Source organism: Rhinolophus sinicus, linkage group LG06 (genome assembly GCF_036562045.2).
Source record: "Rhinolophus sinicus isolate RSC01 linkage group LG06, ASM3656204v1, whole genome shotgun sequence".
Lineage (NCBI taxonomy): Eukaryota > Metazoa > Chordata > Mammalia > Chiroptera > Rhinolophidae > Rhinolophus > Rhinolophus sinicus.
In genome coordinates this window covers 145,206,608-145,219,910 of record NC_133756.1, presented here as the reverse complement: position 1 = coordinate 145,219,910, position 13,303 = coordinate 145,206,608, and the positions used below count along the sequence as shown (strand labels likewise).

General features: G+C 44.3%; 1 protein-coding gene across 4 annotated transcripts in view; it reads left to right on the top strand.

Moving 5' to 3' along the window:
- The window catches only part of PAMR1 (peptidase domain containing associated with muscle regeneration 1), a 150,587-nt gene extending 139,885 nt beyond the window's left edge, over positions 1–10,702 (top strand). For all 4 annotated transcript variants that reach the window (XM_074336210.1, XM_019738561.2, XM_019738556.2 and 1 more), the window contains 3 exons: positions 6,833–7,065; positions 7,963–8,255; positions 9,581–10,702. In XM_074336210.1, coding sequence (XP_074192311.1) covers positions 6,833–7,065; positions 7,963–8,255; positions 9,581–10,117 — 1,063 coding nt within the window. In that variant the 3' untranslated portion in view covers positions 10,118–10,702. The remainder of the gene's footprint in view (positions 1–6,832; positions 7,066–7,962; positions 8,256–9,580) is intronic.
- Positions 10,703–13,303: the final 2,601 nt, after the last annotated feature.

Below are 13,303 nucleotides of genomic sequence, written 5' to 3'. Positions count from 1 at the left end.
AGGAAGGCTAGATGTTTCTAAGAAATTGTCCATTTCTTCTAGGTTATTGAATTTGGTGGCATATAGTCCTTCATAGTATTCTTGGATGATCCTTTGTATTTCTGTGGCATCCGTGATAACTTCCCTTCTTTCATTTCTGATTTTGTTTATTAGTGTCTTTTCTCTTTTTTTCTTAGTGAGTCTAGCCAAGGGTTTGTCAATTTTATTAATCTTTTCAAAGAACCAGCTCTTTGTCACATTAATTTTTCTATTGTCTTTTTGTTCTCTATTTCACTTAGTTCTGCTGTGATTTTTATTTCCTTTCTTCTGCTGACGTTGGGTTTCATTTGTTCTTCTTTTTTAGTTCTTTAAGGTGTAATGTGAGGTTATTTATCTGGGATTTTTCGTTTCTTGAGATGGGCCTGTAATGATATAAATTTCCCTTTTAAAACTGTTTTCACTGCATCCCAAAAATTTTGGTAGGATGTATTTTCATTCTCATTTGTTTCTATGTATCTTTTGATCTCTCCTCTTATTTCTTCTTTGACCCAGTTGTTCTTTAAAATTATGTCGTATTTGTGGTTTTTCCTGCTTTCTTTTTGCAGTTGATATCCAATTTCAAACCCTGGTGAGCAGAGAATATGTTTGGGATGATTTCAATCTTCTTAAATTTGCTGAAGCTAGTTTTATGTTCCAATATATGGTCTATCATTGAGAATGTTCCATGTACACTAGAAAAAAATGTATAGTCTGATGTTCTAGGATGAAGTGCTCTATAAATGTCAATTGTGTCCATTTCATCTAATGTGTCATTTAAGGCTGCTATTTCTTTATTTATTTTCTGTTTGGATGATCTATCCATAGCTGTCAATGATGTATTTAGGTCCCCTAGTATAATTGTGTTTTGGTCAATTTCTCCCTTTAGTTCTGTTAGTAGTTGCTGGGTATATTTTGGTGCTCCCTGATTGGGGGCATAATATTGATGACTGTTACGTCTTCTTGTTGTATAGTCCCCTTTATCATTCTGAAATGTCCATCTTTGTCTCTTGTTGTGTTTATCACCCTGAAGTCTGTTTCATCTGATATCAGTATGGCTACACCTGATTTTCTCTGGATACCATTTGCTTGGCGTGTCAATTTCCGCACTTTCATTCTGAGTCTACATTTGTCCTTGTAGCTAAGATGTGTCTCTTGGAGGCAGCATATGGTTGGGTTTAATTTTTTGATCCAATCTGCTACTCTGTGCCTTTTTATTGGTGAGTTCAGTCCATTTACATTTAGGGTGATTATTGATATGTGAGGATTTCCTATCATTCTATCTTTGGTTTTCTGGTAAGACTGTGTCTCCATTGTTTTTTTGCCTTTTTATTGTTGTCTGTTATTTCTGTGTGGTAGTATTCTATGATTTTTCCCTCTGTTTCTTCTTTTATTACATTATATATTTCAGTTCTGGATTTTTTTTTTGAGTGGTTATCATTAAGTTTATGTAAAAGAAAGTTTCATGTTTAGAGTATTCCATTTTTCTTCAACATGCTTGCTTTCTCCATTCCCATATTCCGGTTCAGGCCTTTACTGCCCCCCACCCCCCTTTATGTTTTGGTTGTCACATATTATAACCATTTATGCTTGTTGAATACCCTTCTTCAGTATTTCTTGTAGTGCAGGTCATGTGTTAGAAAATTCCTTCAGCTTCTGTGTGTCTGGAAAGGTCTTTATTCCTCCTTCATATCTAAAGGATACCTTTGCTGGGTATATTATTCTTGGCTCATAATTTCTCTCTTTCACTAGTTTGAATATTTGGTTCCACTCCCTCCTGGCTTATAGGGTTTTGCTGAAAAGTCTGATGATGATCTAATGGGCTTTCCTTTGTAGGTTACCGTCTTATTTTCCCTGGATGCCTTGAGGATTCTTTCTTTGTCTTTAATTTTTGACAGCTTTAATACAATGTGCCTTGGAGAAGACCTGTTGGGGTTGAGGTAACTAGGTGTTCTATTTGCTTCTTGGATTCGAGGATCCAGTTCTTTCCGCAAGTTTGGGACGTTCTCGTCAACTATTTGAATATACTCTCTGTTCCCTTCGCTCTTTCTTCTCCTTCTGGTATGCCCAATATTCTTATATTGCTCTTTCTGATGGAGTCAGAAAGTTTTTGTAGAGTTCTTTTATTTCTTTTAAGTCTCAAGTCTCTTTCTTCTTTCATCCATTTCATTTCCAGATTTCTATCTTCAATGTCACTGATTCTTTCCTCCATCTGGTCAACTCTACTACCTAAGATGGCCATTTCATTCTTCATTTCTTTTATTGAGTTCTTAATCTGCAGAAATTCTACTTGGTTGTTTTTTAAAATTTCAATCTCTTTGGTAAAATGTTCATTTTGTTCTTTGATTATGTTTCCGAGTTCATTAAACTGCTGGTATGTGTTTTCTTGCATCTCATTGAATTTTTTAAGAACTGCAATCTTGAATTCTCTGTCATTTAAGTCACATATTTCCATGTCTTTAAATTCATTTTCTGGAGACTTTTCATTTTCTTCCTGGTTACCTTGGTTATTCATGGCAATTAATGATTTATTATTTCTCTTCCTAGTCATCTACAGGAGTAGGTTCTGCAACAGGATGATAGAAAGAGGTCTTTCTTTTGTTTTCCAGTAGGTGTTTGCAGAATGTTTTATTTTCTCTCTGAATGCAGCCTTTTATTCTCTCTCACGCTGTAGTGCCATGTTGTCTCTGCACTATTCTGGCTTCTCACACAATGAGGGGATTTCTGGAAGGTGGGCTTCTCCTCTGTGAACAAACAGTTCACCTGGGTCATACAGCTCTGCCTCCATGGGGGGATGTAGAGAGCTTCTGAAGTTCCAAAGCTCTTCCTGCACCAGATTCAGAGCCCATGTGTTTCAGCATCTGTGTTTACTGCTGCAGGAATCCTCCCAGATATGTGGGGGTAGGGATGAGGTAGGTTGTGAGAGATAGCCCAGAGCAGTGGCGACGACCACCACCACAGCCAGTCCTGCTTCCACGGCTCATTCTCCTTTGCCAGAACTAGTTCAGTTGCGAGTCTGTATCTGCCGACCATAGTTCTCAGAACTGCAAATGTTCTGTTATTTTGATCTGACACTGCTGCTGTTCTGCTTCTAGCACTGGGCAGGTGGGGGCAGGATGAAGTCTGGGAGGGTAGGGAGGGGGCGGCTAGGCTCAGCGCCTAAGGCTTCCATTCTCTGCTCAGCAGTGAGGGCTTAAACCACCGTTTTCAGCCTTCTTTCCTCAGTCTTTGCTCTGAGGTCTCTGTCGTGTGCGTTGGGTTCAGCCGTGTTATATGCTGTCCCCTCAGCCCTGTGGGCCATAAACAGAGCCCTAGCAGTCCGAGTTCTTCCCTCTCCCACAGCTGCGGTAGTTCCGGGATGCAGCGAGCTTGAAGCACTGAGCTAGGTCTGCGTCCTGCACCCGCACAGCTCCATCTCTGTACTTCTCCCTTTCCTCTTCCCCTGCTTGTGCAATTTGCCCACCTTTAGATGATTTCAGTAGTTCACCTCTTAGTTTTGCCTGTCTGTTGTGCAGGGAGTCCTTTGTGAAGTTATAGTTTTTCAATTTGTTGTAAATTCCAGAGGAGATTTCTTACCTCATACCGCCATTTTCATGACGTCCATCAATATTTATTGAATGAAAGAATTGGATTGACAAATAGGGGTTCATGTCTGTCTCTCTTTAGCGCTGGGTGTTCTTGGGCACGTCCCTAAACTTGCTGAGCTTTTTGTTTCCTCATTTGAAAAACAAGGCCAATCATAATAACACCTGTCTCCAGCGGTGGTTGTAAGGATCCATGCAACACTAACTTCGAATGAGTGTTTGCTCCATGCCCTTTGTTCTTCTGAGGGCTTTGCATGCATTAACACATTTAATCTTCACTACAACCTCTGAAGCAGGACTTCATATTAACATTTTATTACTGGTTTTATTACAGATGGGTAAATTGAGGCTCAGAGAAGTTAAGTAATTTGCCCAAGGTCCCATTGCTAGAAGAAGTGGCAAAGCCAGCATGCAAATCTGGGTCTTTAGGGTCTGAAGTCTTCAGGGCCTGCTCCCTTCCGCCAGCACTGTACCTTATGTAAAGGCCTTAGCAAAACGCCTTTTCATATGAATACCTGTCAGCAGTAGCTGTTGTTTTTAGAAATAGTGACAGTGAATCCCACTGAGTAGAACTGACCTCGACCAAGTGACCCGAAATGTTCTTAAATCAGGATATTTATCAATCTCTCACTCTTCTTTCGGTTACCTCATTCCATTTCTGTCTTTACCTTTATAGGCAAGGCATTTGCTTGGGAACAGGGGCAGTGGAATCCAAATTCTGCCCCACCCTTCCACCCCCCCCCACCACCCGTTCTGATCCTTGTAATTTACCTGGGTCTGGACTTTCACTTAGTGAGATAAACCTGACACACCTGTTCTTGCTGAGAAGACATCTTGTAGAGGAGATCCTGGGCTGTTAAAAAAGTCCACTGAGCTGTGCGTTAAAGTTTTTTTTTCAATTACAGTTAACATTCAATATTATTTTACATTAGTTTCAGGTATATAGCATAGTGGTTGGACATTTATATAATTTATGACATGATCCCCCTGGTTAGTCCAGTACCCACCTAACAGTATACATTGTTGTTACCATATTATTGACTATATTCCTTATACTGTACTTTATATCCCTGGGACTGTTTGGTAACTACCAATTTGTACTTCTTAATCCCTTCACCTTTCTCACCCATCCCCCAAACCCCCTCTCATCTGGCGACCATCAGTTTGTTCTCTGTATCTATGAGTCTGTTTCTGTTTATTTTGTTGTTGATGTTCATTTATTTTATTCTTTAGATGCCACATATAAGTGAAATCACATGGTATTTGTCTTTCTCTATGTGACTTTCTCTACCTGACTCAGCATAATACCCTCTAGGTCCATTCATGTTGTTGCAAATGGTAAGATTTCACTCTTTTGTATGGCTAGTATACTATTGTATGTATGTACCACCTCTCCTTTATCCAATTGCCTATTGATGGGTACTTATGTTGCTTCCATATCTTGGCTATTGTAAATAATGCTGCAGTGAACATAGAGATACATATATCTTTTCAAATTAGTGTTTTGGATTTCTTCAGATAAATATCCAGGAGTGGAATTCTTGGGTTATAAGGTAGTTCTATTTTTTATTTTTTGAGGAACTTCCGTACTGTTTTCCGTAGTGGCTGTACCAATTTGCAATCCCACTAACAGTGAACGAGGGTTCCCTTCTCCACATTCTCACCAGCCATCATCCATGATAGGTGTTTATTCTTTGAATATTTGGTAAAATCTACCTGTGAAGCCACCTGGTCCAGGATTTTTGTTTGTTGGGAGTTTCTTGATTACTGATTTGATTTTGATAATTGGTTTGTTGAGAGTTCTTATTTCTTCTTGATTCAGTCTTGGAAGATTATGTGTTTCTAGGAATTTATCCATTTCTTCCTGATTGCCCAGTTGGTTGGCATATAATTGTTGGTAGTATTTTCTTATAATCTTTTGTATTTCTGTAGTGTCAGTTATTGGGCTTTGCATTTTTAAAGCAATTATAGTGGGAGGTTAAGTGGCAAGGTGCCAGGTGTCACATGTAAAGGAGAAAGCAAGCCTAAAACTCAACTTTAAGGGTATTTCTGGAAAACAGACGATTGGAGCAGGGATATGGTGGAACAGCCAGGCTTACCCAGGAACCTCCAAAGGCAGTGTAGACTTTCACGAGAGAGGCCAAAAAATGAGCTTATTTGCAAGTTCAGAAGCTCCCTGAACTGCAAACCTGGTTCTAAACATGAAATAAAGATTCATTGAATGAAATCAATATGGATGGAATATTTGCTCTGAGCAAAGCACTATAGAGACACATAAAATAGATTGCTTAAGAGGATATCAAATTGGTGCTGGAGAGACACCAGGGTGGAACTCATGCCTGCTGAGCACTGCCTTGGGTACCATCTTAGCTTCCTGTGTGCCCTCCAGCACTCCCACTTACTCTGGGCTTCCTTTCTCCATTCGTTAAACAGGGATGAGAACATTGATTCCTAAAGGAAGCCTAACTTTTCAGTTAACAGTCATTATGTGGCTGACTGATATGAAATGAACATGAGCTGAACAATATGCGTACATCTCCCCCAAGCATCCCAGAGTGGTTTTGGTGGGCTTCAACCTCAGGGCTTGTTTAAAAAGCCTTTTCACATTTACACACAATGCTCCATATTGTTCCCAATCAATGTGCCCTGAGAGAAAGTTCTATTCTCTGAGGTGTACTAATTATATCTGCTAATTGCTAAATCAAATTATTGTATCAACACAGTTTAGTTCGAGATAATTCTTGATGTTGCCCCATTATGTTAATGGTTAGAGAAAAAAATACGCCTAGATTTCTCTCATTCAAATTAACTTCCTTTCCTGTTTAATTCCACAATTATTTGTGTGTGTGTGTGCGCGTATAGCATTCCTTTGGATAGCAGCTATTATGTCAGATATTATCCTCTTTGGTTAAAATCCTGGGCAGCTGGAGGCATGCCAGAAATGGAAATGAAGGAATAGAATGAAGGTTGACGTGTGCAAGAGAATTTGGAATTTGCTCAGTGGTAAAGTGAAAGTGTGTGTGTGTGTGTGTGTGTGTGAGAGAGAGAGAGAGAGAGAGAGAGAGAGAGAGAGAGAGAAAGAGAGAGAGAGAGAGAGAATGAGAATGAGATAGCTGTTGTTTATCCTTCTTCTGTAACCAAATACCTCCATGAGGTTAGCATGGAACTAAAAAGTCCGCAATGACTATCTCTCGCCCTGCTTTCTCTCTCTGGGCCTGTGTGTCCCTGTGTAGGGAGACGCCATTACACCAGTTGTACTCATCAGCTTTCAGCAAGCAGAAATTCCAGGGTGCCCCTACCAAGAAGCCAGCCCTTCCCTTTGGAGACCTGCCCACTGGGTACCAACATCTGCACACCCAGCTCCAGTATGAATGCATTTCTCCTTTCTACCGCCGACTGGGCAGCAGCCGGAGGACATGTCTGAGAACTGGAAAGTGGAGTGGGCGTGCCCCGTCCTGCATCCCTAGTGAGTCAAGGCTTGCTCTTGGGCTGGAGTGGCTTATTTCTAACACGGCTGCCTATGAAGAGCCATCATCCTCTTCTTGGGAAAAGTTCCTTGTCCAAAGGAATGGTCCTCCAATACTTTCCCTAGCTTGGTGATTTCTGAAATTCCACAGTTAGAGCTTCTTTCCTCTGGCTTAAACTCATTACTCAGGAAAAATTAACACATTAAATCTTATTTGAACTTATTGAGAAGTGGGGCACACATTTTGGTGGATAATTGTATCATATGCGTATTTACTTGGAGAAAAGAGAGAGAACAGTCATTAAATACAATGTGGAGAAGGGGTTAAAGGTGCTAGAAGCCTTCTAGTTATGTCGTCTTTGTTACCCTGTCTAAGCCCTACTTTTCATCCTCGTTATCTAATGAGACTAATTAGGTTATTATTAATTAGATAAACAGGTGTTACTCAATAAGGTTATAATGATGATTACTGAGATAATATATGGAAGTGTCTGGAATAAGGTCTTGCACATACTAAGCCACCTTCCCCATCCTTTTGTCAAAGGTAAACAGTATGGTTTAGTTCATGGTGGTCTATATATTGATAACCATTGATGATCATGATATATTGAGTGTAATTGTTTTTATACGTCATCTCACCCTATGAGATGATTGTCATTACTATATCCATTTCACACGCAAGAAGACTGAGGCTCTCGCCCAGTAAGTGTTTGGAATTGGAACTCTCCAATTTTAACCATAGATTTTATATCTGACCACCTGATGGTTGATTAATATTTAAAGGGTAAAGAAAAACAGGTTAACTGCTTAGTGGTCATGACACCCACGGCATACCCATGACACCCTTTGGATGGGGAGGTCTGAGTTGATCTTACTGAACTGGTGCTTTCTCCATAGTTTGTGGGAAAACTGAGAATGTCACTGCTGCAAAGACCCCGGGGCTGCGCTGGCCATGGCAGGCGGCTGTCTACAGGAGGGCCAGCGGCGTGCATGGTGGCAGCCTGCTCAAGGATGAGTGGTTCCTGGTGTGCAGCGGTGCCCTGGTGAATGAGCGTACCGTGGTGGTGGCCGCCCACTGCGTCACTGACTTGGGGAAGGTCACCATGGTAAAGACAGCAGACCTCAAAGTCGTCCTGGGGAAGTTCTACCGGGATGACGACCGCGATGAGAAGACCATCCAGAGCTTGCGGGTGAGAGAAGGCTGCAATCTGGAACCTGGGTCCCGGGCTCAGCAAACTCCCAGCACTGGGAGAGCAAATGCTGTGTCAGCCATGTCACCTTAGCACTTTGGCACCCAGCCCAGAGCCTGACCTATAGCAGGTGCCCAATATTTCATATTAACAAGTACTAGAAAGGGGGCATCGAGAAGGACTATGGAGTCTTTTCCCCCTTAAATTGTTTTAAAAATAATATAGTAACAAATATTATCTATCATTATGGTCATCAAAAGTTAATCACCTATTATGTTTAGGGCCCTGTACTAGGTAGGCTTTGAGGACATAGAGAGGTTTTATCCAAGATATTCCCAATCAATTTATAATATTCTTCTCTCTTCCTGCCTGCTCCCTTCTTCCCTCCCTCTCTTCTGTCCAGCCTCCTACCTACTCACTCACCTATCCATCTCTCTGTCCATCAGTCAGTTGGTCCATCCATCCATCCATCCATCCATCCATCCATCCATCCATCCATCCATTGTTGAGCTCCCACACCGTGGCATTCACTGGGAATAGATACAGAATTGAATAAGACATGGTTTCTGTGCTGAAGAGTCCACAGGCTAGTGGGAAAGAAGACTAGTTGAGTCGTGATTAGTTCAACTCAAGAGAAGCCTTGAGGAAATGTGCCCAAATGTAGTTGAAATAATAGAACATAATCATAAAATGTTAGAAGGTATCACAGATATAAGCTCCTGGAGGCCCCCATCAAAGACAGTGATCAGCAAGGATTGGGACAATCAGGGAAGACTTTGTGGGAAAGTCTTGTGGAACATTCTGGGTATAGCTCTCACTTACTAGGTTGAAGGTAAATGAAATGTTTACAGTGGACCAGGGATTGCAAACTGATAGACCATAGGGGTTTGTGCTTAGATCGTGCTGACATATCATTTTTTAATCAGGCATCTGCCAACATGTGAAAATCAGGAGGTTTCAGACAAAGATCTGGAGTCTATTCTCTGGTAAAGTTAGAATGCAGGCCCATTTCTGCCTGGCAGTGGTCAGCTGGAACCAAGTGGCAGTGGCCACTTTGGATGGGGTGTGCACTCTCATTCTCTGTAGCCTCACCTGTCCACTCCATTTATTTAGCACCATCCTCCAAGCCCCAGGACGCATTTCCGTTTGCAACCCTGGAAATAGAGCAGTTGCTTTCTGCGATGCTTTGAGCAAAGTGTCTCCCAATAATTGCAGTTGTCTCCTAGACATTGTCTCCGGATAATTCCGCCCCAGGGCTTGCCTGCCCTTGTCCACTGTGGGAGTGGCTGCTCACCCCTGCTGTCCACTCCCCCTTGCATTTGTAGATTTCGGCAATCATTCTGCACCCCAACTACGACCCCATCCTGCTGGACGCTGACATCGCCGTCCTGAAGCTCCTGGACAAGGCTCGCATCAGCACCCGCGTGCAGCCCATCTGCCTCGCGGCCACGCGGGACCTCAGCCCCTCCTTCCAGGAGTCGCACATCACCGTGGCCGGCTGGAACGTCCTGGCGGATGTGCGGAGCCCCAGCTTCAAGAACGACGCGCTGCGCTCGGGGGTGGTCCGGCCGGTGGACGCGCTGCTGTGTGAGGAGCAGCATGAAGAGCGCGGCATCCCTGTGAGCGTCACGGACAACATGTTCTGTGCCAGCCGGGACCCCGCTGCCCCTTCTGACATCTGCACGGCAGAGACGGGGGGCATCGCGGCCGTGTCCTTCCCGGGACGGGCGTCCCCTGAGCCGCGCTGGCATCTGGTGGGGCTGGTCAGCTGGAGCTATGACAAGACATGCAGCCACAGCCTCTCCACCGCCTTCACCAAAGTGCTGCCTTTTAAAGACTGGATCGAGAGAAACATGAAATGAGCCTCGGGCCCCGCGAGAAGCTTTTCCCGGCGTCCGGCCGTGTGTGTGTGTATGTGTGTGTGTGTGTGTGTTGCACGAGGCAGTGTGGACCTCACTGCCGTGTGAGTCTGCCTGTGATTTGGGCTGCGTCAGGGCTTCTGATTTCAAGGACAAAACTAGTGGAGGATGAGGAGAGCTCACTCTGTGTGAGGCCCCTGCCTCCCTGACTGCTTGGACCATTTGGAAAGCACCTGCTTGCAAGAACCGAGTGTCTTAAAAAACAAAAACAAAAACGAAACAAAACAAAAGAATAGATGAATAGCAAAGAAAACGTCCCCCTTCAGCCAACCTGGTGGCCTCCTACCTGCCCTTCCATGGTGAACATGTCCCAGTCTGCTCTGGTGGAGATAGTTGCCCGGGAGGTCTGGGCTTCATGAGGCTCCAGCCAGACCGAGTTCCAAAGAGCTGCCCGCAGGAAGGCCCAGGACAGTGGGTGTGATGGCTGGCTTTGGTGCCCACGGCCACAGTGCGGTGAGGTCCTGTTCCTTCCCAAGCCCCTGTACACATTTCAATAAAACGAGGTTGGCTTCTGACCTTCAGAACAAATTCTGATTCCTGCCTGCTGTTTCTCTGAGCTGCACGTGTTGGGGCCAGTGGCTGAGTGACAGCACTTTAAAATAGATCCTAAAGGTATAATTCCCAAACAGTGCATATGGCAAAGCCGATGCCGTCTTTTCAATACCAGCCCTTGGAGTTTGCTGGGTCATGGGCTGCGGGAGGAGGGACATGGGTGTCATCAGATAAGGCAAACACAGAGGGAAGTGCTAGGAATTAGATATTTTTAGTATCCCCTCTGGTTCTCATGTTCTAGATCGAGCACACAGCCCTGCTTTGAACCTCCAAAAATCATTGCGACATATTTTCATAGCACCTGAATTGGAAGCGCCTATTTATGGAGCTGTGCTAAGAAACTGTAGCTTTACTGTTTTCTATAACTTATGTGATTTTCCTTTCAAGCCCCACCCCCAGCTCCCACTGGATAGTGGAGGAAAAAAATGAATTCAATCTGATCCAGTCCCTGAAGTGATCTTTTCGGTAACGTTTTTTGGGGGTAGGGGGATTCACGCCTTTATCCTTTCTCCCCTGCCCTCCTCACCAGTTTCCTCCTCTCCGAGATGGTGCCGTGGAAGTTATGTGACTTCAGGCGCTGGGACACAGTAGGATCCCTGAGTTCCTGCTGGTTTGGGGGCATGCGTGATGGGTCTTTCCCTTTCCTGGGCATTTTGCTGACATTGGGTGTGAGGGCCTCTTAACGGCTGTAACTTGGCTATGTTCTCTCTGCTTCCCTCGGGCCCATGACCCTCCCTGCTGATTTGGCTCCTTTTCTGTGGTATTCCTGAGATGTGGGGGGTGACTCCTCTTTGACCCTGGTTAGGGTCATTCTGCCTCATTGCCATAGTGACAACTTTCTCTGGCAGCTACCCAGCCAGACTTTCAGTGACCTCCTTTTACTCCCTCGGGGGCCTGTGGGAACTTCTCGGTCTTTTCTGTACCTAAAGAGGGCTGAGAGCCCAGGCTCAGTACAGAGCACCCCGGGAGACATTCGCCTCCTATAGGTCCAAACAGGAACTTGACTCTTCCTCAACCAATCGGAGAACTTCAGCCCCAAGGACTTCAGCCCTAAGGCAGAGGTCAGGACACGTTTGTCTCCCAACTTTCCTCTCCATCTCTGTGTCTTTACATAATTCCCTGAGCCAGAGAGAATTTCTGGTACTTTCTCTTTTTTGTCAGGCTTTCTTGGGGCTTTCTGTAAGTCACGTCCTCCTCCTTTTGCCACCCCCCCCCCCACATATTTTGTGGCTTCATCTAACAGCAGTGTATTCATTATCAATTTCTGAGTAACACATGCCCAATGCTTAGTGGGTTAAAACAAGAAATGTTTATTCTCTCCTAGTGTCAGTGCGTCAGGAATCGGGGAGCTGAGGCTGATATGAGGTGGCAACCATCTGAGGCCTTAACTGGGGCTGGAACTCTGGATTCCACAAATACTTATCAGGTTGCTGAAAGGTTTTTTTTACTTTTTTTAAACCTAGAAAGCTTAGATCTTGAGAGCTGTAATGCAAGTTGGATCAAAGAGATCTGAGTTCAAATTCCTATCTTCCAATTTCTTTTCTTAAGTGATCTTAGGCAAGTCACCTGACTCTCTGCCTCAGTTTCGTCATCTGTTAGGTGGGCATGATAAAAATCTCTTTTGTGGAACCTGTGATGATTGCGATATTGTATAAAGCACTGAATATAGTACATGCATATAATTTGGTGCCTAGAACACCTGGCAAGGGCAGAGCTGTCCAGCTGGGCACCACTCCATAAAGGCTGCACATCTGCCTCTGTAGGCACATCTCACCTGGGTGCCAAGCTCATACTCTCCATTCTCTAATCAGTCCTGGACCATCATATTCCCTACTTTTTCAACTTGGGCTACAAGCACCCACCTGCACTAGCCTGAGCCTCGAGGTCAGGGCAAGACAGTCCTGTTTTTCTTGGCCATGTCTGAGCTGTAGAAATGCTCCTCATCTCCCTTCATAACACAGCCCTTGCTTCCTAGGATAGAACTCCAAGGATTAGGAATCTCCTTTCTGCTGGAAATCTGGAGTGTATATCAGTCAGGGTTTTTTCCCCCCAGAGAATCAGAACTTAGAAGAGTCGTATAGAGTAAGGCATTATAATGACCACATACAGTGCAGACACTGGTGGAGAGGTCTGTGAGAGGCCGTTGTCTTTGCATCTGGTGTTGGGCCTGGAATCAACTGGGCCAGCAGTTGGGAAGGAAAACTGGATATGAAGTTGGCAGAGCAAGGACAAACAACCCATGTCTGTCACTTACTGTCCCCAACCTCAATGATGTGAAGACCTGCCAGGAGAAACGGCACCCTTTGCATGTAGCTGCACACACCGCTGGTCCCGGACACTCAGAGATGTCAGAAGAGGATTTCTAGCAGGTGCTGGAGGAGCTGTGGGCCTGGGTGCTATGCCACCCCAGCAAGGTGAGCTAGCGGATCAATGACATGGTGTGTGCACTGCCACAGAGCCCTATGTGCTCTACCAGCTTTCAGAGCATGAAGCTGCTTCCCTCTCCTTTTCAAGTCTAATGGAAGTTTCTCTTGTGCCCACTCTAACCTAGAACCATATGGGGAAGGGAATTCTGCC